At 41.9% G+C, this 24,080-nt stretch overlaps 2 protein-coding genes and 1 long non-coding RNA gene across 3 annotated transcripts; 1 reads left to right on the top strand and 2 right to left on the bottom strand.

The window, feature by feature from the left end:
• Positions 1–81: 81 nt before the first annotated feature.
• Positions 82–19,614, bottom strand: ap4e1 (adaptor related protein complex 4 subunit epsilon 1). Its single transcript, XM_082539808.1, has 21 exons — positions 19,274–19,614; positions 16,870–16,941; positions 16,627–16,750; positions 15,899–15,972; positions 15,693–15,814; positions 15,430–15,589; positions 15,179–15,345; positions 15,021–15,094; positions 14,812–14,934; positions 14,615–14,724; positions 14,385–14,524; positions 12,726–12,838; positions 12,488–12,606; positions 5,986–6,288; positions 5,412–5,523; positions 5,196–5,334; positions 4,846–5,101; positions 3,180–3,731; positions 2,897–3,087; positions 2,665–2,825; positions 82–2,213 (listed from the first exon to the last, which is right to left on the bottom strand). The coding sequence occupies exons 1-21, from the start codon at positions 19,412–19,414 to the stop codon at positions 2,053–2,055; spliced, it is 3,414 nt and encodes a 1,137-aa protein (XP_082395934.1). The 5' UTR covers positions 19,415–19,614; the 3' UTR covers positions 82–2,052.
• LOC309710414 lies at positions 6,295–7,408 on the top strand. Its single transcript, XR_014277707.1, has 2 exons — positions 6,295–6,717; positions 6,915–7,408. It is a non-coding gene; the product is annotated as an uncharacterized lncRNA (long non-coding RNA).
• A 125-nt stretch (positions 19,615–19,739) lies between the features above and the next one.
• Positions 19,740–24,080, bottom strand: gnb5a (guanine nucleotide binding protein (G protein), beta 5a). The gene is made up of 11 exons (XM_082539840.1): positions 23,825–24,080; positions 23,117–23,253; positions 22,973–23,014; positions 22,516–22,592; positions 22,272–22,404; positions 21,846–21,989; positions 21,660–21,751; positions 21,298–21,346; positions 21,065–21,161; positions 20,803–20,969; positions 19,740–20,718 (listed from the first exon to the last, which is right to left on the bottom strand). The coding sequence occupies exons 1-11, from the start codon at positions 23,958–23,960 to the stop codon at positions 20,707–20,709; spliced, it is 1,086 nt and encodes a 361-aa protein (XP_082395966.1). The 5' UTR covers positions 23,961–24,080; the 3' UTR covers positions 19,740–20,706.

The raw sequence follows: 24,080 nt of genomic DNA, 5'->3' as shown, positions 1-24,080 counted from the left end.
ACACCCAATACATGTGTTAATAAGCATAAACTCCATGAGAGCCTCAATTTATTAAATAACCAATGAGTCAAAGTCAAAGGGTCATTTTCACATGTTGAATTTATTCATAAGTTAACTGAATGTAATGACAGGCACTCCAAGAAACAAGGATGTTTTTTTTCCTCTGTACCACAGGCACAAATCAAACATGCCGTACTGGCATTAAAACATAAGGCGTAGGGTTAAAACTGAGTATTAGAGACACTGTTAGCATCACACTGTGCTTCAAACCAGCACACAGGCATAGAAGAAACGCAGAAAGCAAACTTTCCCTTCAGGCTGAATTACTTAAAACAAGCCAAAACATGTCAAAGAAACATACAGGTGTAATCTGGCACAGACCAGTCAAACAGCACATGAAGAACAATGTTTCCCTTTCTTTCAGTGAAATGCATGTAAACATTTTGTAAGAATATAAACGCATAAATATGTTCTTTTAATACTGCAGTCATACAAAAATATAACAACCCTTAACATCCACCTAATGAGAAACATGAGTGCTTAAATAATCAGTCCATACCGTCCAAGACAGACCGCTCACTGTACGTGTCAGAAAGAAAAAAGGGGAAGTTCACGTCAGCCGCGAGCAGGCCAACTGGATATTTTACAAATATTTACAACACTTTAAATTTCATGAATATGCCAAACATGACCGATCAAATGCTTCAATTTCTTATTAACCTCCACGTGGAGTCGTTGTCAGTATCGTCCTGTGCTTTTTCAATAAAGGAGCAAAAGAGCTGCAAATAAAATGAACTAGTGCAAATATACTGTGCGCTCATCCATTCAAGAGACTAAATCAAAATCAGAGGACAAGCTGCTGATTCTTGGAAAATAATCAAACACTGCACTTCTGTTTAGCATCTCATGAGACAAGTCTGTAAAAAGTGAACAAGAGAGCATCTTTCTTCAGTTTTATTTGCATTTCAGCCTGCTGTTATTATGGTGAAAGTCAAAAAAAAATTAAAAGTGTAGCAATTCTGTAAATCCGAGGTTCAGTTGTAAGCAGGAAAAGGTGGTTGGGCTGGTTTTACCATGAGATTTATCGCTAGATCATGATTAGATCAAGTAGAAATAATCTCCATTAAGCGTCTTTAAATATTAAAGCTAGCATGCTTTACATTTACTGGGCATTAGCCATCACAGCTCAATAGGGCTAATATGTTAAAGGTGTAGAATGTATATAGTGGTGCTGCTAATTTTGAAACCGCAACGTTTGCATTTTATCAGCCACCGTGCTGGTCTTTTGGAGAGAGAAGCAATCAATCAGCCTCAAGGGGCCATTTTTGGTTAGTGCTGCATATTTAGCAACCATGCTTGGCTAACGAACTAATAGAAAGTGGCTTAGTGATGACATGATCCTTCAGTTTCTCTGCCGTGGCCGTCATGTAATCCTTCTGATTTGTCTGTGGTTATTCATACACTGAAGTTGCTACACTATCTTTTCTTCAATGCATCTGTTGTAAATGTGAAAGTGGAAGAGGGACAAGTGACTGTGGACTTACTCGCTCCACTGTTATGATTGTTGTAGCCTAGAAAATGTATTTCAGATCACAAAAAATATATATCTTCTCTCTGGTGTACAGGAAAAAGAAACAACTGAGAACTTCATTATTTTACACTTTGAGAATTTTCTGTTATACAAAGCATACCATCAGAATTTAACCAGGAAGAAGGCTTCAATTGTTTAGTGATTATGGAGCTCTTTCACGACTAAAAGGCAATAATGAAACACCCACAGATGATTAAACACCATCATTTGACCCTGAGCTTTTAACCTGCCATGTCTTTCAATGAGTTATAGTTCTGCCAAATAAATAAAACCAAATCTTACTAAATAACTTTGAGTGAAATTCATAAAGACCGCAAAATAAAGATCAAAAGCCACAACAGCAGGTTTCTCCTTTTCTGTTCAGCACTTCAGCTCTGTGTACCTTCCTCTTCAGTGAGGGTCTAGTGGGTTTAGTTCCTCAGTGGTTTCAGTGGTGGTGAGTGGTGCTGCAGCTCTGAGTCTCAGAGGCTCTGTAAAGCTCTCTGGCAGTGGTAGATCAGGCAGTCGGGCAGGTCGGGCACCGGCGACCGCAGCCAGACAGCCAGCCAGCCGGCATTCACCCGGCAATGCATCAGACACGGCAGATCCTGAAGGAGACGGCAAGCTACGATTCCTTCCATGCCTGAGCAGAAAACAATGAAGGTTACTCAGCAAAAAGTATAGGACACATTAATATCTATGTCTCCTTTTCTATATGCAATTTTAAAATCTTCTTCTTCTTCCCCTTTGTAATGCTGTTTATTGGTACCGCCGTGTTATTTAATGATGTTCATGCTGCATACAAGCGAAAGTTAAAGTTGTAAGTTTTCTTCATAAACTCCTAAGTACACCTCATTAGAGGCATATTTGACGTATAGTCAAGCTGCATTATCTCATCTTTTTAATTAATGTAGTTTTTTAAAACAGTTATTCCTAATGTTAAGAATAAATAAACAGTAGTTACCACAGATGAGTTGGTGAATATTCTAACACACACATGTTGATGTGAATGCTGCTTTTATATGCATTAAGCATAAAATGATACTCTCAGTTTGAACAGCTTGAATACGAGCAGGAAACAAATGTTCATTCACCTATAACTTCCACAACATGAAGCTGGAGCTTCTTCTTCAGAGCATTCAGAGTGGCTGTGAGAGGTTCTTGGTTGTCATTTATCAACGTCAGATTCTGCTTTGTGTCGTGAGAGAAGGAAAGCCACATCGTCCCATATTCCTCTGTGGACACCACAAAAGGCCTGCAGGAAACTTGGATTAATTTTATGTCACTTAAATGCTGCACTTCAAATACGAGCACTACATATCTCACCTGATGAAGCTGGTTAAAGGGACTTTATATGAAAACTGCAATGACTGAGACGTCCCAGCAGGCAGCTGGTAAGATACCGTCCCGACCACCTCGACGTGAACCGCAGGCCTCTTCACAGTTAGAGAATACTGGCCCACTGCTACACTGTAGCTTGTCACCTCCCCCGCTGGACTATCACATAGGCAGGATACCTAAAAATAAACAATACAACGAAGCAACCTCATTATAAAAGACTAATGGACACCAAACGACTCTATTGATAATTTTCTACTGAATAATTTACCTCAAGTTCTTCAGAGTCGACCTGAAGCAGCATCTGTTGTATGGCAGACTCGGAGGAGTTCATAATAAAAACAACTAATATTAATGAATCTTCCTTCTGCACATGACAGGCTGAGAGATTCAGGCTTTGGTTGGCACACAAGGGAGCGATTTCTGAGTGTGAAAGGCCAGAAAGCTCTGCAGGAAGATAAGAATCCAGACACACTTCTGTTAGTCTGCCTGGGTCGTTATGTGGACCAGGACCAGCAGCTACCACACAGTTATCCCTGCGGAGAGCAGGGTTACATCCCTTTGTGTCAGATTCAGTTAACTCTGCCTCTGCGTGACAGGTGCCATTAGCAGTAGTGAGGCTCTGAGAGAGCTGAGATGTCTGTTTGGCCAGCTCTGAGGCGTTGTTGGAGTCTAGTAGGTTGTTACACAGCAGGTTATCTACAGCACTGGGAGGAGAGATGAGGGAGCTGGATATTTGCTCGTTTGCGATAAAGGACGAGCCCAGACCTTGACCTTTGGCTTTTCTTCGGAATCGCTGTGGCATCGGCTCAGATTTTCCCATCTGTTAGAAGCAAAAACACATATATGTAGGAAAAATGTTCAGAATCAGCAATGCAAATAGCTGCACAAATAGCTCCACGTTAAGCACTTTCACTTATAGCAGGGGTTTTAAATGAGAATTGGCCCTGCAAGGTCTCCAATGGACTTTGAAACGTGTTCAAGACATACCTATGCAAGTTTAAATGAAAGTTTAAATGAAAGAACTACTAGAACTTTTTATGCATTTATCATGTAATTTCAAAGATCTGGCCCACTTAAGATCAAAGTGCGCTGCATGTGGTCTATGATGTAAAATGAGTTTGACATCCTTAAATTAATAGCATTAGTAGATCCTACCACCCGAGAAAATGTTCAGCCAATCATTGAATATGTTCTAAAAAGCAACACCTTTTGTCTCATCTTAGACTCACCGAGTAGCTAAATGGGCCTCACAAAAATGGAAGAAATGTTTGGTTCATCATCATTAATTTTGATAATAAAAACAGACGAGTGTTCATCCGGTCCTCTTTGTTGCCCTCTATGTTGAAATTGCCAAAAATGTAAAAATAGATTAACACATATTTTATTCAGGGCTACCTTCAGGGATGAAGTGCGATCATAAAGTTCCACAACTCTGGCCATAAATATCAAAAACCGTCACTGATTTAAATGCTCCTTAAAGATCATCTCCTTTGGCAACACTCCAATGTTTTCAGTGTGGCTGCTATTTTTGAATCAGAGGAACTCCTGTTCTACCCCACTGCCCTTGTGGGTGATGCATGCTTTATCTCCTCCTCATTTCAAAATGATGACCCTTCAAAAGAATGAATGAATTAAAGGCAGGCAAATCTGGTGAGTTGGGTGATAAGCACAGACTGAGTTGTCGAGGCCAAAAAAAAATATTCATTTTAATTGTATGTTAAATGTGCTGTCAGTAGGCACATTATGACATGTACAAGTGATGAGCTTGTTTACAGCATAACTGACTCCGGTGACAGTTTAAACTCTGACCTGATGCCCTAAAACTCCTGTGGCTAAAGTGTTTTCGGTGATCCTCCACATAAAAATCAGAACAGTCTGAACCATAAGCTGATGCTTGCTCTTTGCACATATGGTATATGGACTGATAACCTCACCAGAGACACAGAGCTTTGGGAAGCCAGGCCAACAAACAGCGAAGAAGCCAGCTGCTGTTTCTCTTGTTCAGGCTCTGGGGTCGGTGTCTGAGTTGGAGTTTGGCTGTGCAAACTGTCGCCTTCGCCCTGCCGGCCGGGAGACTGAATGGGACTGGGAACCTCAACCTGTGCAGCTTCCTCTACAGGTTCTCTCTGGGCCAGATAGCCCTCCCTTCCCCACACCCTCTTTATGCCATCCAGCTTCAAAGCTGAAGAGCTGAAACACAAACAGCAAGTCTTCAGTGTGAATTCAACACTAAAACTAGGAACTTGATTACACCAACAAATGCATGCATGTGGTGTCCACATACCCTCCTTTGTGTGAGAGGTCAGCGCTATCCCCTGACAGACCCGAGCTCATGGACAACAGTGTAGGAGACTGTCTGTCAGTGATGCTGCAGGAGGACATGCTGATAGGCAGAGAAAGGCCATAGGGCTCCAGGCTCAAGGCTGAGATAGACAACAAAGTCAGAACAAATCCAAACAAGATGCCGAATGTGCTGCCAAGATATTTATCTACATTTTACCTTTTGACTGATCTAATTCCTCCTGCCGTTGGTGGGGAGGTTTGTATGGAGCAGCGCCGGCAGCCAACGCCTCTGACACAAATCTGTCAAGAAATGACAGCGAGGAATCCACCTAAAAACAATCAAACAGTCACGCAAAATTGCCGCAGGACTGAAGACGTTGCGCCTGAGTGCTCTGTGTGCTTTGCTCAGCTACACAAAAACATATAATTACTCATTTATGTGTTTAAAATAAAATTCTTGGCCAAAAGAAGAGAGATTGGTTTTCTTGCTCTCTAAATGAATGAAAGTGAGTCCGATACTGAATGAAGTTCTCTGGAGAGCTCCGCCCTTCAGACTTCTCCAGACATGTTACAGGTTTGATTACTCATAAAATGAATAATGTGATTACGGTAAAGGCTGTCATCAATCTAATCAATTTTGCACCCTGAGGGGTGTTTCCATAAAGTGTTTGCAGGTTTTCACAACCGTCAACTAACCTGCTTTTACTGTGAAAAGAGCTACAGAGTTAATATTTAAATGTTATTAATGTGGCCGGGTTCTCTGCTCACTGCAAACAAGTTAAACACGTTACCTCCAGAGTCTCTGGTTTGGCACCTCGTGGCAACACCCTGGCTCTTAGTTCAGGGTCTTGGCTGAGGTACTGCAACTCATGCGCCCTTTGTCTCAGCACTGTATCCAAGGAGCTGCTGTATGTCTCAGAAACCTCCTGAGTTACAGAAGCATCAGCACCACCTTTGCAGAGTTTGGTCATGGCCATGAGGACCCAGCTCTTGGTTTCACTGCTGCTGTTTTTCATGTCCAAAAGTTTGGCTAGCAGGCTCAGGACTTCAGCAGGTTCAAGATCCTCCCTCAAATGAGAGTATTCCCCAAGCACCTGGGAATTACAGAGAGTAAGTAAAGGTTTAGCATATGTAGCCCTGGCTGTATAAGTAGCTCATTATTTAAATTTGTTCATTAATATTGATAGTTAATTGCAAATGTTTAATGTGTTCAAGAATGTATACAAATGCCTGCAAAGTATGTGATGTGTGTCAGTTAAATGCACAACCTTTTTATTTGTATTTTGAGGTTTATGTCATTATTTTTGATATGGTATTGATATGTACTACAGCTCCAGTGAACCCTGAAGTAGTCTCAGGTAGAGGGGTGGGAGTAAGTGGGGAGCCGTGTGCACTCTGCAGGAAGCGAGAGAGACGAGAGCTGAACAGTGTCGAGTGAACGCAGAGTTCATAGAAGGGCGACACGCATTTTCGGGTTGACGGATAGTTAACTGGAGTCGAGAACTGTTGTACCCTACTGTGAGGTAAATGTGAATTTTGTCTGACACTTGAACCCAATGTTATTGTGTAAAACAGGCTAACTGCTAACCGCGACTAGCCGCTAGCGTAGCCTAGCATATTCGCTAAGCTCTTGTTCTGCTCTGTTTTTATTTATTAAGCTAATGCTAAGATTGAATGTTAACGCGTGTGAACTGGCATTTAGCGGGGTTGTGTGATTCAGTAGGAGGAGACGGACGTCTTGCTGGCGTGTCAGAGAGGCCCCTTCTGCTGGTGTGCTGAAGTTATGTGTTCACGTGGGAGCACGTGGAAAGGACGACTGTGAGTGCTGCTGCCATGGCCTGCTGGTAGCCGTGACCCAGTTTCCCCGCTATCCCCTTGAACTGCCTGGAAGTGTGAGTACTGTTGTTTGCACGTGCTTTTATTTTTACTGCTTGGCAACAAGTGAAGCGACCATATTGTTTTAGGTCCCAACGCACCCGAGCCACGACTCAGGCCTGCAACGAGGGGTTTGCTAGCAGAAAGACTGTAGCACTTGAGGTGTGTGTGTGTGTGTGTGTGTGTTTGGTGAGAGCGCGTGAGGGCCCACAATATTATTTGATTATTTTGTTTCTGTTGAGGTAGATACCTTACCATTGTTTAACAAACTTTATTGATTTTACTTATTTCCTTTGTGTTGTTAATTCAGCATTCACTAAAGTGGAGTTAACTTTATAATTGACCTGCTTGTGTGTGATTTATTTCCATATAGTGTAGTTTTATTGCATATTTAATACCATAAGCATTAAAAAGGGAGTATCAATAGGAAAGTAACAACAGGAACCCAGGGCCCCTCTCAATAGAACGTGGGACGGGTGTTACACATAAATATTAATGAAGTTCTGTAGAACGCTTTTAGTTGCAACAAAGGAAAGCTGTAAACTTGTTGTCTCTCTCTTTTAAACTAGTGTCACCTTCTGTAGTGATACCCAAAGCAAGTAGTTTCTCCACCTATTTCTAAAGAACAGTTCCTGGTTATGATCCTGTTTTCATACAGCACTGTGCAAAAGTCTTGAGCCAGCACTCATTTTTTTATATTTTGCTTCCAAGGAGCAACTCTTTTAAAATGGTCTTGAGGAATACTTCTTCAGGCTTTGTGAAGGTTTTCTAAAGTTTTTCTTTGGATATTGGCTGCTTTGTCCCCAATTTCAGTCCAATCTCAGTCCTGAGCCACTTAATATGGACATGAATTATTCAAGCACTTAATTCAAGGGACGAACTAGTGTTTTACCTACACATACAATAGACAATTTTGCAAAGAACCAGTATCAATCTGTATCTTTAAGTATTTTGTTAGTGGTCACAGTGGAAGGGTGGTTATTAAGCCATTCTTAAGGAAGGGAAACTGCTACCCCTTTTTACAGGTGTGGTGTGATCAGGAGAGAGGAATAATAGTGGGTGTCTAGGCCACCTGTTTAATACACTGGAGGCTGGTTTAGTGTTGCGGTTCAACTAGTTTGGTTATTTTTTGAGTCCTTTTAAAAATGTAATTCTTTATAAATTCAGTAGTCAAAAGATCAAAGTTACCACATAATCCACTTTAATGTGAGGCAACATTTGTGCTCCTTCATTAGCTGATCTCTTTGGGTTTCCCGACTCTTGGGTCAGGAAAGAGCAAACACATCTGCACTTGTTCTTGTTGGTTACTGCCTCTATATTTCAAGCTAACACATATTAACCTGGCTGTGTTGTTTTTTTGTTTTTGTTTTTTGTCACAGGCTTCAGTTCCTGTGAGCTGACTAACATGTTCTCGACCAGACTCAGATATGACTAAGCGTTCAGCTTCTGGATCCTGAAACCTGTGCAGAATTTGTACATTCATATTTTTTCACAGCACTGATTTTATTTTTCCTCCAGTTATTTTTCGGAACATTAATTTACAAACCGGATTGCAAAAAAGTTGGGACACTAAACAAATTGTGAATAAAAACTGAATGCAATGATGTGGAGATGGCAAATGGCAATATTTTATTCAGAATAGAACGTAGATGACAGATGAAAAGTTTAATCCGAGAAAATGTATCATTTCAAAGGAAAAATATGTTGATTCAAAATTACACTGTGTCAACAAATCCCAAAAAAGTTGGGACAAGTAGCAATAAGTAAAAAGTAAATTTGAGCATAACGAAGAGGTGGAAGACCAATTAACACTAATTAGTGTTAATTGGCATGATTGGGTATAAAAAGAGCTTCTCAGAGTGGCAGTGTCTCTCAGAAGCCAAGATGGGTAGAGGATCACCAATTCCCACAATGTTGTGCAGAAAGATAGTGGAGCAATATCAGAAAGGTGTTACCCAGCGAAAAATTGCAAAGACTTTGCAGTTATCATCATCAACTGTGCATAACATCATCCGGAACAATCTCTCTGCGTAAGGGTCAAGGGCATAAACCCATACTGGATGCCCGTGATCTCCGGGCCCTTAAACGACACTGCACCACAAACAGGAATGCTACTGTAAAGGAAATCACAGAATGGGCTCAGGAATGCTTCCAGAAACCATTGTCAGTGAACACAAGCCATCCGCCGTTGCCAGATGAAATGCTACAGTGCAAAGAAGAAGCCATTTCTAAGCAAGATCCACAAGCTCAGGCGTTTTCACTGGGCCAGGAATCATTTATTTATTTATTTATTTATTTTTTTCTTTTCTAAATGACATCAGAAACAGCAGTATGCGACATTACGTGATGGCAGAGCTTCAGTTCATCCTTTGTCATTTTTTTTTTTTTTAATAAATAGGACAGGGGGAATGAATGAGAGAGAGAGGGGGAGAGAAAGAAAGAAAACCAAAGGGGAGAAGAGACGGTGAGAAGGGGGGGGAAGAGAGACAAAAAAAAAAACTCCTGGGTCACCTGTATGGAGAAAAAAAAACAAACAAACAAACAAAAACAAACAGAGGAGACAGCAAACAACAAAGAGCAACATAATAATAGAGAAAACAAAGCACCATCACAATAAACTAGCTAGTCATAGATATCAATATTTACTAAATAATAAACGATATTGTGCAGCACGCAAGATAGACAGCGCACAGTGTGCTTTGAGGCAGCAGCCAAGAAAGCTTTAGTCCGCGTCTGTGAATACCCATGTGTGCATACCTGTGTGGATCAGCATGCTTGCATTCCAAAGGTTTCTCCATGTAATGATCTGCTAGGGAGTGTGGGGGGGCCACAGCCCCGTCCTCCAGGGTGTGAAGCGGGTATGGAGGAGATCAAAACTCCAGACATCCAGAGGCCCCCAGAACACAAGAGACCATGGAAGACCAACAGAGGGGCAGCCGCGCCACTGTTCCAGTAAGAGCTGAGGAGAGTCCCAGATGAGGGCTCGCCCAGCAGCCGCGGAGCAGAAGTCAGGGGGAGTTGCAGTGACGCGCCCGTGAGCTCCGCCGGCCCCCAGCTGCGCCTGAGTGACCGAGCCCGAGGCCGGGGGCACCCCACCTCCAAAGGGGCCCGAGCGAGCCCCAGGCCCCGACAAGCGGCCGCCAAGGAGTGAGCCGGTGTGTACCCGGACGCCCACCCCCAGACACAAAGAACCACCAACACACCGACACCTGAGGGAGTCCGCCACCGGCAGGGGAAGTGGTGGTGGGTGGAGATAGGCCTCCAAACCTTGGAGGGCCTGAGGTGTCCCCAGAGAGGTGGCGTCTGATACCCAACCTGACATATAGACACAGACATACAGGCACACACAGACACAAACATCCATTCCCACCCTCATGCTCTCATATGCACTCACTCCACACTCAACCAACGTGGAGACAGACATAAAGAGACGCTGTACACACAATCACACTCCCCAAGCGTACTCTACAAACCGGGTCTAGGTACCCTTGCCCCTGGAGGGGGGAATTGCACCCAGACCCAGGTGGTGTTACCCTTTTCCCTGCGGTGGGGAGAGGCAGACCACCCCGACTCCGCAGCAGCAGGGAGGCCCCACACCCCAGACCGCAGTCGGACGGCCAACTCCTCCTACTAGCCCTCCCGCTCCAGCAGGCCGCAGAGAATGGGGGTGGGAGAAGACTCCAAACCTCCCTCCACCCGCTCATTGTAGTGTTGATGCATGTGTGTTCTAAGGTGCAATTAAAACCCAGGAGGGCATGGAGCTACCTGCCAAGGAGCAGCAGGTAAGCGCATAGTCCCTCCTGCTAACCCTCAATGACTAAGTGTATTTAAAATTGAGAGGTGGGCAACGACGTCAGGGGTGAGGTATACACCCTGATGGTGATTTGGACTCCGTGATTGTGCCCACCCCCAAGATCCTATATGTATGTGTAATGAGAGTGTGAATAATGTGAATGTCTAAGTTGTGGGATAAAATTGAGGCAGAGGCAGCCAGAAGGGGACAGGGGGGGGGGTAGCCTCCTCTGCACCCTGGTGACATACCCCCACTCCAAGGCCCTGCATGTGTGGGTGGTTGTGGAGGAGCGGGAAGAGGGAGGCAGCTGGAGATGGGGAGGGAAGGAAGGGAGGGGCAGGTAACCCCTCCCTGGGGCCAGCTCCCCCGCTGACCCCAGTAGGCACTCCCACCCTCCGCGACCCGCCAGGGAAGGGGGGCCCAGGCCCATCAGACCGGGGCCCAGTGCAGTAGCGCCCCCCGGCTCCACAGAGCCCTGGACAGTCCACCCAACCCCACCACAGAGAAAACTGCACCCACCCCACCAACCACACATCTTCCAGACTACATAAGACGGTAAACGCCCAGGCTGAGATCTTCCTCCACCTCTCCTGTATCTCCCCCTCCTGCAGAGAGTTCCTGAGAGAAGAAAGCTCCTGCAAGGAGTCATTTAAAATGGAGTGTGGCAAAATGGAAGACTGTTCTGTGGTCAGACGAGTCACAATTCGAAGTTCTTTTTGGAAATGTGGGACGCCATGTCATCCGGACCAGAGGACAAGGACAACCCAAGTTGTTATCAATGCTCAGTTCAGAAGCCTGCATCTCTGATGGTATGGGGTTGCATGAGTGCGTGTGGCATGGGCAGCTTGCATGTCTGGAAAGGCACCATCAATGCAGAAAAATATATTCAGATTCTAGAACAACATATGCTCCCATCCAGACGTCATCTCTTTCAGGGAAGACCCTGCATTTTTCAACAAGATTATGCCAGACCACATTCTGCATCAATCACAACATCATGGCTGCGTAGGAGAAGGATCCAGGTACTGAAATGGCACGTCTGCAGTCCAGATCTTTCACCTATAGAGAATATTTGGCGCATCATAAAGAGGAAGGTGTGACAAAGAAGGCCCAAGACGATTGAACAGTTAGAGGCCTGTATTAGACAAGAATGGGAGAGCATTCCTATTTCTAAACTTGAGAAACTGGTCTCCTCGGTCCCCAGACGTCTGTTGAGTGTTGTAAGAAGAAGGGGAGATGCCACACAGTGGTGAAAATGGCCTTGTCCCAACTTTTTTGGGATTTGTTGAAACCATGACATTTTGAATCACCATATTTTTTTCCCTTAAAATGATACATTTTCTCAGTTTCAACATTTGTTCCGTGATTTATGTTCTATTCTGAATAAAATATTGACATTTGCCATCTCCACATCATTGCATTCAGTTTTTATTCACAATTTGTTTAGTGTCCCAACTTTTTTGGAATCCGCTTTGTAAAAGAATTTTGTATTTCAAGCACTTTAATATTTAACTGTATGACGTAAACCGAGCAGTAACTGCATGTACTGTTCTTTTGCTTCTCGCTCTTATTACATAATAATATAAAAGTCTATTAATGATCCACATCGTGAGAGCATCACTCACCCAGCTGATGACTTGGAGGAAGCGCTGTGGCAGTTTGCCAGGCTCTCCCCGCAGCAGAGGAATGTACGAATTCACAGCAAAAAGCCTCAACTTCCTGTCTTCCTCCACACTGTCAAAGCCTGCGTATTTAGAGAGAAATTCATCATCCATCGCTCACAATTAAAATTTCAATCAATCAGCATCATATCAGTGAGCAAGAAAATCACAGCAGAATCATTTGAACGTGTGGGTTTCTCACCCTCAGACAGCAGTTTGAGAAAACTGTTAGGGATGTCAGGCTGCATCATGTCTCCACCAAGAGAAAACACAGTGTTCATCGTTTCTATGAACCATTCGTTATCTGGTGCATATGTACAGTGGTTTATAGGAAAATACAAGAAATTTAACAAACAAAGTATAAAAGATACACTTTGGGCAACAGGTTGAGGTAAACCCCAGACAGGTTGAAAATCTATCAAGGAGAAAATTGCAGTGAATTTGTACTAACTCAGCATCATAAATAACATATTTAAAAATATTTTGTTAATTTCTGTTTACTTTCTGTCACGTGATCTCAACCTCCAATTGTTGATAGTTATGTTTTAGCGCAATATTAACTCAAAAAAGTATCAAGGGTTTCCAATAAAAAGAAACTTGAATGTTAATGTTTTCTCTAAATTCATCATATTATTGCTAGGAAGTATAAATTTACATCAGGATTTTTCAAAACCTTTTTTGTGCAGTTTCATCATGCATTCACTGTGGGTGAAGAACACTGAGTCCCCACCACATGTCCATTTGTGAAATGTCCTAGCTACTAAATATTCTACAGTGAATTGTTAGAGGTTTTATCACAAAGGGAAGTGATTGGGATCATGAGAAATTCAGCCACAAAGTTGTACACCTCGTAAAATCCACAAAGCAGGGTCAGCGGATGCTGAGGCACATAGTGCACGGAGGTCACCGACTTTCTGCAGGCTCAATCACTACGACCTGATGGAGGAGTCTGGGTTTAACGGTTGGATCATGGGCCCATAGTTCCAGTGAAAGTAAATGGTTCTTATTTATTTATTTTTTCAACTCTAAGTGTGCATTCAACATGCTTTACACAACTTGCCTCATTCACACAAGCTCTCTTTCTCTCTAACATTCACACACACTCATACTTACAGATTCATTAATTATAATACATTGTTATCATAGTTGGCATGCGGACTGGAGCAGACGGGGGATCAAACCACCACCAATTAGTGCTCTACCACCTGAACTACAGTCTCATGCTTTAGCATACCAGGACATTTTAGACAATTTGACTCTCCCAACCTTCTGTGAACAATTTGGCCATGGCAACTCCTTCCAACATGACTGCATACCAGTGCACAAAGTAAGGTCCATAAAGACATGGATGACTGGAAGAACGTGACTGGCCTGCACAGAGTGCTGACTACAATCCAACAGAACGCCTTTAGGACGAATTGGAGGGGAGACTGCGAGCCAGGCCTCTGTCAATGTCTGACTTCACAAATGCAATTCTGGAAGAGTGGTTAAAAATTCCCATAAACAAGTTGTTACAACTGCAAAGGGTGAACTGACATCACATTATTTCCTATGGATTAAACATGGGAAGTCACTGAAGCTCATATGCCCGTGAAGGAAGGTGACCAAATACTACTTGTGGCTAAAGGGTCATTCTCCCATCTCTTCTTTACTTTTTAAAGTTTGATTTATGTGAAATCTAACCAGAAAAGCTGAAATGACAGCCTGTTGTGACTCAGCACAACAACATAAGTTTACAAAGAGTTACTTTGAATATGAGTTTCTATGACTGTGATTTCTTAGCCGCAGCATTTTACAGCTCCAGAGGGCCTCAGGAGTGATAATGAATGAACATTTAAGAAGATTACACTTTAAAGGATATTTTTCCGCCAGTTCTGCCACCTTCCCCACCAGGTCAATGGTAGTGTGATCATCTTCACTGATACACAGAAACTCCAGCATCTTCTCAACAATGACTGTAACATTCTGGCCATTAGTGATGCGAAAGAGCAACTCCAGCGTCTACAAGACAAAAAAAAAGAAGCCTGGTAATGCTAAAAACCTGCAACCTTACAACCTCACACGTTCAGACTACATCACTGTGAGCCTCACCTCACGCTTAATAATGAGGTCAGGGTGATCAAGACACTCTATGATGGTCATCTGATGCTGCAAGGCCAGTTTAGGATCCTGCTGGACAACGTAGGTGAGGGCCTTCAGGCCTGCAGTATCATAGAGAAAGTGTTTTTGTTAGATTTTCAACAAAGAGACATTATTTATGTACAGTCGTGTTTCTCTTTGTCTCTTACCTAGATATTTTAGATTTATCTTGGGGGACAAAACAAAGTTTCCAATGCACTTTGCAGCTTTTTCCAAAAGGTCGGACTTTGGATGAATTGTGTAAATACATTTTACACACTCGTATAAAATAGCTGGAAATAAAGAGAAACGTATATAAGTGGCTGACAGAAGAACTTAAATGGTTACAAAAAGCATACTGATTAGAAATGCTGCATACCATAAGTGATGTTATGGTTCATCTCTGCTCTTTGTAAAGACTCATCAAGGACTTCATACATGACCTCACTTGTACTATGAAGAGAGAGAACATGCACAAAATCAGTGAAGAATCGGGTGATTTTAGTGAGATGTGAAGATGGGACAAATAATATCTACCTCTGATCATTTTTTCCAAGTAAGGAGAGTATTCTGAGCAGCTGAATTTGAAGCCATGGAGCAGGAACAGTGTGATAATTAAAATCCATGGGCAGCTTTCCTCCCACCACCTGCTTCAATATGGTGACAAAACTTGGCGTCAGGTCCTTGTAAGCTTCTGGGTTCTCCTGTATTAAAGCAAAAAATAAATAAATACATACATATGTACATTTCAACAGAGTACTGCAAATTATGAGGAAACCAGTAACTACCTGGATCATCTGCAGGTAGATGTGTAGTGAGGCTGTCATCACACCAGGATCTTTGTCACAAAGAGCTTTGCGAAACTTGTTGTGGATGTGCTGAACTTGATTTGGTGCTATTAGGTAGAACTTGTACAGCGCCAGGACTGCTTTCCTTCTAATGATTTCTCTGAAAGTTTGTTCCGACAAAAACGTATTAATAAAAATATTCAAGCTCAACGGCACAAAGAAATATTCAACCATGCATGCAGGTGATGAGCAGCGTTCATTACTTTGGGTGATTTAGTTTTTCCTCCACTAGAGGAAGGATTGCAGGGATCATATCTTTGGGGAACATCTGGCTGACAACAGTCAGAGCCATGCACACTTCAATAAGATTTGTACTCTGAAGATCCTGTGAACACAAAACACGACAATCAGATATCCTAAATTCCCTTTTGGGCATCGTATGATGAATGTTGTGTAAGCCCACGCCCACCTTTAACACAGTGTTTACCAGGAGGAGCAGAAGCTCGTGACTTTCATTCAGAAATAAGGACACAGCGAGGTAACCTGAAAAACCACAAATAAACATATTTGTGACCAAAGCAGTCTAGCTTTTTCATATTTAACACTGATGTTGTAAATAAATCCATATTCTGCAACACTCTCAACACTGAAGCTTTTAAAGTACCACCTTGTGTCTTTTTGTTGTATAAATCTTTATTGTTAAATCCTCAAAAATGACAGTATTATCCTTTAAATTAAGAAAAGAGGAGGGAGTAAGGCCACGTAAGGACGCGCACTGGAACATAAATGTAAAATGATTCATGAGACCAGGTGCGGTGGGGTTTTTTATTCCTTCGTGGTATTCTTTTACATGTCGTTTTGTGTGCCAAGGATTTAGAGGAAGATCAGCAGCTTTCAACAACCAGCTGGAGCCCACCTCCTATCAGTACATTCTGTTCAGCTGACTCTCTCGTCTCATCAACACCCTTCTCTTCTTCCCAAGTAATCAAACATGAGTTATGAAACTAGACATATGTCAGAATTTGCCACAAAGGACGAAGCTTTTATTGTTCCATGCAATATTCTCCTCGTTGTCCTAACAAGTTTATGCAACCTGCCTCATCATCAGCTGCTCCTCCTGGCCTTGTGTGTAGATCATAAGAACAAATGGGCCCTGACACACGAGACTCTGAGGAATGAGTTATTTATTAAACCTACCGACTCTCTTTTCCAGAACAGTGCCTTGCTGAGCCAGTTTAATGGCATGAATATAGCTGAAGGAAGCCTCGTAGCCCAACATTTCACAGTAGATCGATCGCACCATGAGCTCCTTCATCTGCCTCTGAATCAGATTATGACAAAAGGAAGAAGTAAACACATTGGTAACTTCGTGTCTCGGTGGAATTTTAATGTATATGATTTCTTGTGCAAGACAGCAGAGAAAAACCAGGAAAGATTTACCATGGTGGTGTTGGGAGAGGACACTTGTTCTTTGATCGCCAAAAGCTCATGCTGAATAAGTTTTTCTTCCTCCTATAGAACAGGAGACAATGGGAAGTAAGATGAAATACATTGGTGGTTTACCGAATCATGCTTATTTCAAGGTAATGAGAAGTTTACAGCGAGCCAGTGATGCAAAGAAACACAAGTTTAAATGTATTTCAGACTGTGAGACGTCAAGGTTTATTCCTATAGAGTATTCCTACTGAACATGAGAATTATTTGAATTATGTCATAATGTTTTCGGCCTTGGCGATACCTTATAGAGCAGGGGTCTAAACTTAAATGAGCGTGGGCCACTGTTGGCACTGTCATCTCACTGGGGGCCACTTCAGTGTTCATGTAGTACAAAATCCCCCACAAAAAATAGAAAACACCCACAAATATTTCCAAAAATGTAGTGCGGGGTTTTTTTTTGCAAATAAACAAATTGGTACTCTCTTTCCTGCCAGACACGTGGCAACACTTCTGCTAGAATTTTCCTACTAATTTCCTACTAAAATCCTAAGAAGCTCTATTTTCTCAAAAGCTTGATTTTATGAGTAATTCACTTTGAAACAAGAGGAAATACTGGCATCAGTGGGCGAAACAGATGGCACTGTACTGTTAGAGACTTAAGAGTCTTCTGAATATTTCTTCACAGTCAAATGAATTGATAGGACTTTGAAGATATGCAATAATGGGGTGGTGGTCATTGTTACTCATGTAATCAACCCTTCAAGTAGGACGGAAACTCTTTTGGGATATTAAGATATCTTCTTAATTCAGAAAAATGGGGAAATGTTTGCTTGGAATTTCCAAGATGGTGTGAAAAGTTAATTTTGGCTGCTCCCTTTTCATAAGGAGTCTCCACAGCAAGTAGTTTTGCATGCTTAATTTGGCAGAGGTTTTACGGTGGATACTCTTCCTGAAACAACCTCAAAGGGGATTTGTATCTGTGCTCGGAAATGAACCAGCAAGCTTTTGCTTGCCAAAAGGTAACTGGAATATACAGACACACCATTTAACACCAAAGAAATGCAGTAAGAATTTCAGGTATGCAGGTTTAACAATACAAGGTTTATACAAACTGGCCACTTTATTAGTTACACCTAGCTCATACTAGTGACTAGTCACTCTCTTAATTCATGATGTGAAACTCCAATCCTACAAATACCAAAGGTGTTCTTTTGGACTAACATCTGTTGACTGTGGAGGTCATTTGAGTACAGTGACTCATTGTCATGTTCAAGAAACCGGTTTGAGATGATTTGAGTTTTGTGACATGGCGTGTTATTCAGGTTATGGAGTTTAATTGATGCTCAGTTTGCACTGGGGTGCCCAACATGTGCCAAGAAAATATCTCTCACACCATTACACCAGCAGCAGCAGCCTGAACCACTGACACAAAGTAGGATGGCTCCAAGATGTTTATGCCAAGTTCAGACCCAACCATCCAAATGTTCCAATAGAAAATGTGAAACTAGGCAATATTTTTCTAATCTTTTATTGTCCAATATTTGGTGACGCCATCCAAATTGTAGCCTCAGTTTCCTGTTCTTTTTTTCCCCTTTTATTAATCAGTTCCTCCAGTCAGTTTCCTGTTCTTAGCTGACAGGAGTGGCACCTGCTATGGTCTTCTGCAGCTATAGCACATCTGCTTCACAGTTAAGTGTGTTGTGCATTCAGAATTTAAACATTCAGGCTTGCTCTTCTGTGTTTTCTCTTTTTTGGGCAATGTTCTCTATAAACTCTAGAGAAAATCCAAGCAGAGGAGCAATCTGACAGACTGAAATACTCAGACCAGCCTGTCTTACACTAAGAACCATGCCATGATCACCTAAATCACGGATGGTCAAGTTTGAACTTCAGCGGGTTCGCATGTCTAAATGCATGGAACTGCTGCAACGAAATTAGAGATTTGTGTTAAAAAGCAGTTGAACAGGTGTGCCTTATAAAGTGGCAAGTGAGTGAATACTGCTGACTACTTGTCCTGTATGCATTGAGTGCTTTCTGCCACAGAGACTAGACGTGATAAATACCAGGATCCTGTCCAAAAAACATTTACCAAAACCTCGGAAATCCCAGAAGACGAACTTCTCCAATTTGTCTGAGTTTACGAAAATGAACATGAACGCACCAGTGAGGATAAATGCGTGAAGTAGCACTGCTATAATTTGTTCTGCCACATGATATTAACATGGCAAAAACAACACAACGCCTGTAAACCAGCCTCTAACTTAGTACAGTAATGTAAGGCATCCAGTAAGTAGGTTAAACGTAAAGACATGCCTATAATGAGTTAGCACAGGCAGCTTAGCTTAGCAACCTTAGACGGTATCGTCAACTTATCTTGTTTTTAGTTCATTTCAAAGGGCAAACTCACATGTTTAGACGTTAGCTCAGTGATTCCTCTGATGAGGTTTCCTAGCTTTGAAGTAGAGGACAGTTTTGCAGACCCAGGGTGAGAGTCTAAAGAGAGGAGGCTCGGCAGAGCTGTCAGCGTCTTCTCCACAACATCGCTCATTTTGGCAGCTAAAAGCGGGCTAAGCAGCTGGCTTCTCTCTTATAAAACACACTTATTAAATCGCTAAACATCACAATAAGAGTCTCTTACATACACACATTAAATGTTACTAGTTAAACATTTAAAACGACTACAAGAGTTACAACACTGGCTCTTCTGTCGGCCATTGTTTTGAATCGGCAAGGCTTTTTGATGATGTCACTTCCGCTTGATTTGAAATTTTATTGGAAACCCTCAACAGTAACAGTGGGCCCTCACTCTGCTGAGATAATAATAATAATAATAATAATAATAATAATAATAATAATAAAGAGACACGTAGGAGCGATATTCAAAACTGATTTTATTATGTTTGTAATAGTTTGATTAACAGTCCCCTGCATATCTGTACACTAAACTACAATAATTACTCTAAATATGAAATTACAACCATTGGACAACTGCATGAAAAGGAGTACATTCAATTATATGTATATATATTTTTTAATTAATTTTTTTTTAACTTATTAGTATTTCAACAGTGGGGTAGCACAAGTTCAGGGTGTCTCTAGTGCACATCGAGTAGTGAGTGGCTTCCACATCTGGAAACGCAAAAAGATGTAGTAAACCATATTTTAAATTACAGGTATGAAAAAAAATCATTCATCTCATGTTTACCTATTAATGTGCTTTCTTTGCATTGATATTGATACAGTATTATATTGGCAGGTGAGAAGCAGCTGTTGGGTGCACACGTTGTTTGTTAGATGTACATTTAATATAATTTCCAAAATAAAATATTAATTTGTACCTTTCTCCATAAATCTCATTATTATTTCTCATTACTTTTGCCATTCACAGAAAAGCCCCCCTGCTCTTTGATGTCTCCTCTGAATGAATGTCCTCATTTGTTTAATAAAAAATAATAACAATAAGTAAACATGTATTTTCCTCCATGTGGGCTAATTAACACATCACATTATTGTGTCACTTCTATCCTAGACTGATGCAAGCCACTACCAATAATATTTTCAGTAATATACTTGTTTTAAACTTCATAGATGTAATCGTAAGAACTTCTGTGCACCTTTTCTTCCCATCACATTGTAATGCAAGCTAGCCATTTGGTTTATTACTCTTTAAAATATGTAAATCTACCCTGGCCAAAACACTGGAGTATATACAATGCTATTGATGTGCCCTATGTACAATCAAAACTGAGTCTCTATCTCTGTGATTGTACTCTAGCAAACAGAAACATCAGTGTGTCTTCAGTAGGTCTGTCTACTATTTAATCGTTTTTGTCTTGATGCTTAGGCCCAGATCTGGAAGGCAAAGAAAATAGACATTACAAGATATAACCAGACAGAAACCTGGAGTAATCACATGTGCCAGATCAGATATCATACCCGAAGAGTGTGGTCCCAGGAACCTGTGCAGAAGGCTGTCCCATCAGGGGAAACCCGCAGGGTGCTGACACGGTTCTCGTGTCCAAACAGAATAGAGACCCGTGTTCCTTTGAGAACATCCCAAACATTAATGGTGTAGTCGTTGTAGCCACCAAACAGTAGCCGGCCTGGGGAAAGAGAGGGCACACCCAAAATGTTTTAGCGGCATTATCCTTAAGCTCAGTACAAACAACGGCGAAGGTAAATATTCTATATATCGTACCACTGAGCGAGAAATCAACACTGGAGACGCCAAATATGATGCTGTCTTTGGAATAGATAGCCACTTCCCTGTCTGCCCTTAGGTCATACAGGCGGCACTGTAACAAAGGGGAGTGTTTTCATTTTTTTCTGTTTTTTTATGGTGCAGTGTAATTATGATTAATTATCTGCAGCACGCTGCACATGAAAACTGGCTTCACCAGTCAAAGGTAACATGAAGAAATCAATTCTTACTGTAGCGTCATCCGATCCAGATGCAAAAGCGTCTCCGCTGGGATAGTATCTGTTAAAATACAGACAGCAGTAATAAGAAATCAATTTTTAAAGCTCTTACATGTAAGATTTGAATACTTCTGACTTATAGCAACTCCTAGTGGTAGCATAAGAAAATGAGACTCCAGATTTTAACATTTTTGTTTGCAAACAAAAATATAGAGGCCATTACAATAACATAAAATATGTTATGATAATGCACACATGATGAGGCCTTTAAAACACTTCCTTTTAATGCGTAATTATAAATAGAAAAGGCACTCATCTTTACACTTACCTTCTCTACACTTATATTCAGGAGCCATTACAAGGGTGTGACTTACCGTACGCTATTTATGTCTGACTCGTGAGTTTCAAAGGACTGAATACACTGCCCTGAACGCATATCCCAGACATTGGCCTTCTTATCACAGCCCTGCCAATGAAAGCAAAGCAGAAAGTGTCAAAAATTTCAGTGTTTAGCCTCTTTAAGTAAGCTGTACCGAAAGCTGTGCAGAAAGTGTCCTCACCCCCGAAACAAACGTGTTTCCGGTTTCAGATGGGGCCAGATCCAGACACAACACGTCTGCAGCGTGTCCATGGAAACTCTGTAACAGCTGCCCACTCTCAACATCCCATAATGCACATGTTCCATCCCCGCTGGACGTCAGGATCTTGAATGCATGCGGCAAGAGAAAAAAAAGAAAGAAGTCGTTACAGGCTATCATGTAGTTGTAAATGGACTGCCTTTGCAGTGTGACACCTCATGTGACCAGGAAGTCAAACTTGTAAATTATTAACAAAGTATGGGAGCTCTCACTGGAATATAGAAGGAAGTGATATCTGATTGAGAGAAAAATAAAAAGGTAGCTTGCAGCTACTGTTTCCACAGGCATTTTACCCATGATCCTCAGTGGTTTGTGGATGTTTTTAGAGTGTGGTGACAGTTTTCTCACCTGCATATCCGAGTTGGTGAAGCTACAAGCAGACAGGTAGTTTGTGTGCATGGCCACTGACTTCTTCTTTGCAGCTAAGTTCTCATTCTTGTCCAAAGACAGAGGATAAACTGAGCATTTATTGTCCAGGCCTCTGCAACAGAGAAGCTACACACTTTACCACAAAAACAAAATACAGAAAAGCAACAAAAAATACAGCAAAATACAACCAGATCTGGATCATCATAGAGAGTAACGCACTCACCCACAAGCTACAGCGCAGCCAGAGGGGGCATAGGCACAGGCCATCACCCAGGTGCAAGGCATTGTCACAGCATGTTCCTATAAACATCAGAAGACAAGGCTTTTGTGCTCGAGCCGCACAGGGAGAATTCATTATCCATAATCAAAGCAGAACAACTAGCTTTGGTTTGTCCCATGTAGAAAACTTTAGAAAACACTTTTACACAATTTCAGTTTTTATCATCTAACTCTGATGTCTCCTTCATAAAAACAGGACAGTTGGATTTACCATCAGCACACAATAGATATATTGATGCACAAATCCTATGTGTCACTCCTATCTGATCTAAAAAAAAAAAATTCTATCTAAAGCAAACTTATTACCATCATGGAAATTTATATTATTTTTATTGTTATCGATTCAAAAGCAAAAAATACAAATATCTAAGAATACGTGACCCATGAAAAGTAAAAGTTACCTTGTTGGTGGTGAAAGCGTCCCACACAATAACTTTTCCATCCTGTATCAAAAGATAATAAAGGTTTGTACACTTTTAAAACACATGCCACCAACAACAAACTTGCTCTGCAGTCAGCTGGAAACGAGACTAGGGGTTTGTGACCTGTGAGGAGCTGACGATCCTCCTCTTGTCCTTGCACCAGTCCATGCACAGAACTTTATTCCCGTGCCCCTTCAGGGTCCTCCGGGTCTTCATGACAAACTGGCCAAGCCCCTCCACCTTCTCTGCCACCTGATGTACTGCACAAACACACATGTATATTATACATTAAACATGTCCCCACATTAACACTCGTGGCAGCAGCCAGGATTAAACTACAGCAGGCCCATCTAAATGGAGGAATATTGAATTAATCTATTTTTAATCTGCCATGTCTCAGATAGCCCGAATCACATAAAATATGCATCAGAAATGACCTGTGCTTGATTTTCACGTTTTTATTTCACACTCTTGCTTTAATTGTCATATTGTTCAGATATTATGAGTAAAACATGAGTAAAAATAAATCAATAAATAAAAAGAAAGAAAGTAAAGGAAAACAGTCCATGGATGAAACATGGATGAAAGTATTAGGCTATGAAATGGGGAGGCAAACAAAACAGCCTGCCCCCGTCTCTTGACAAATCGGTGACATCGGCGCCGATCGGATCGATAATCTGCTCCGCCAAATCCCCCATCTCCGGTAACACCGGCGATCTTTGACTTCTGGCGGAGAAACGTGAGGCTATGAGGAGACGCTCGCTGTTATCCGTCCCGTCACAGGGTAAACGCAGGAATGAATCAGGGCCTCTCCATTTTTTTAGCACTCACGCTCGACATCGTGCAGCTTCGCTCTTTCCTCCTCCAGCTTCGACTTCAGCGTCTCCGACTCCGTTTTGAGGTGAGCCAGAGTCTCGTTCAGCGGTACCTCCTGTGTCGCCATTTCAGGGGTTGGAGGGGATCTCATATATTTCCTTTGAGCAGGAAGCGATCGGCAGCGAAAAGGCTTAGAGCAGAGCTAACAGCTGATGCTGCTGTCATGACGTCAGAGGGCGAAGATGCTCCTCCAGTTTCCAGGGGAGGAGGA

This window comes from Aulonocara stuartgranti (genome assembly GCF_965226115.1).
Source record: "Aulonocara stuartgranti genome assembly, chromosome: 7".
NCBI lineage: Eukaryota > Metazoa > Chordata > Actinopteri > Cichliformes > Cichlidae > Aulonocara > Aulonocara stuartgranti.
The sequence above is the reverse complement of the archived record's forward strand: the minus strand, read 5'-3'. Positions and strand labels throughout refer to the sequence as shown.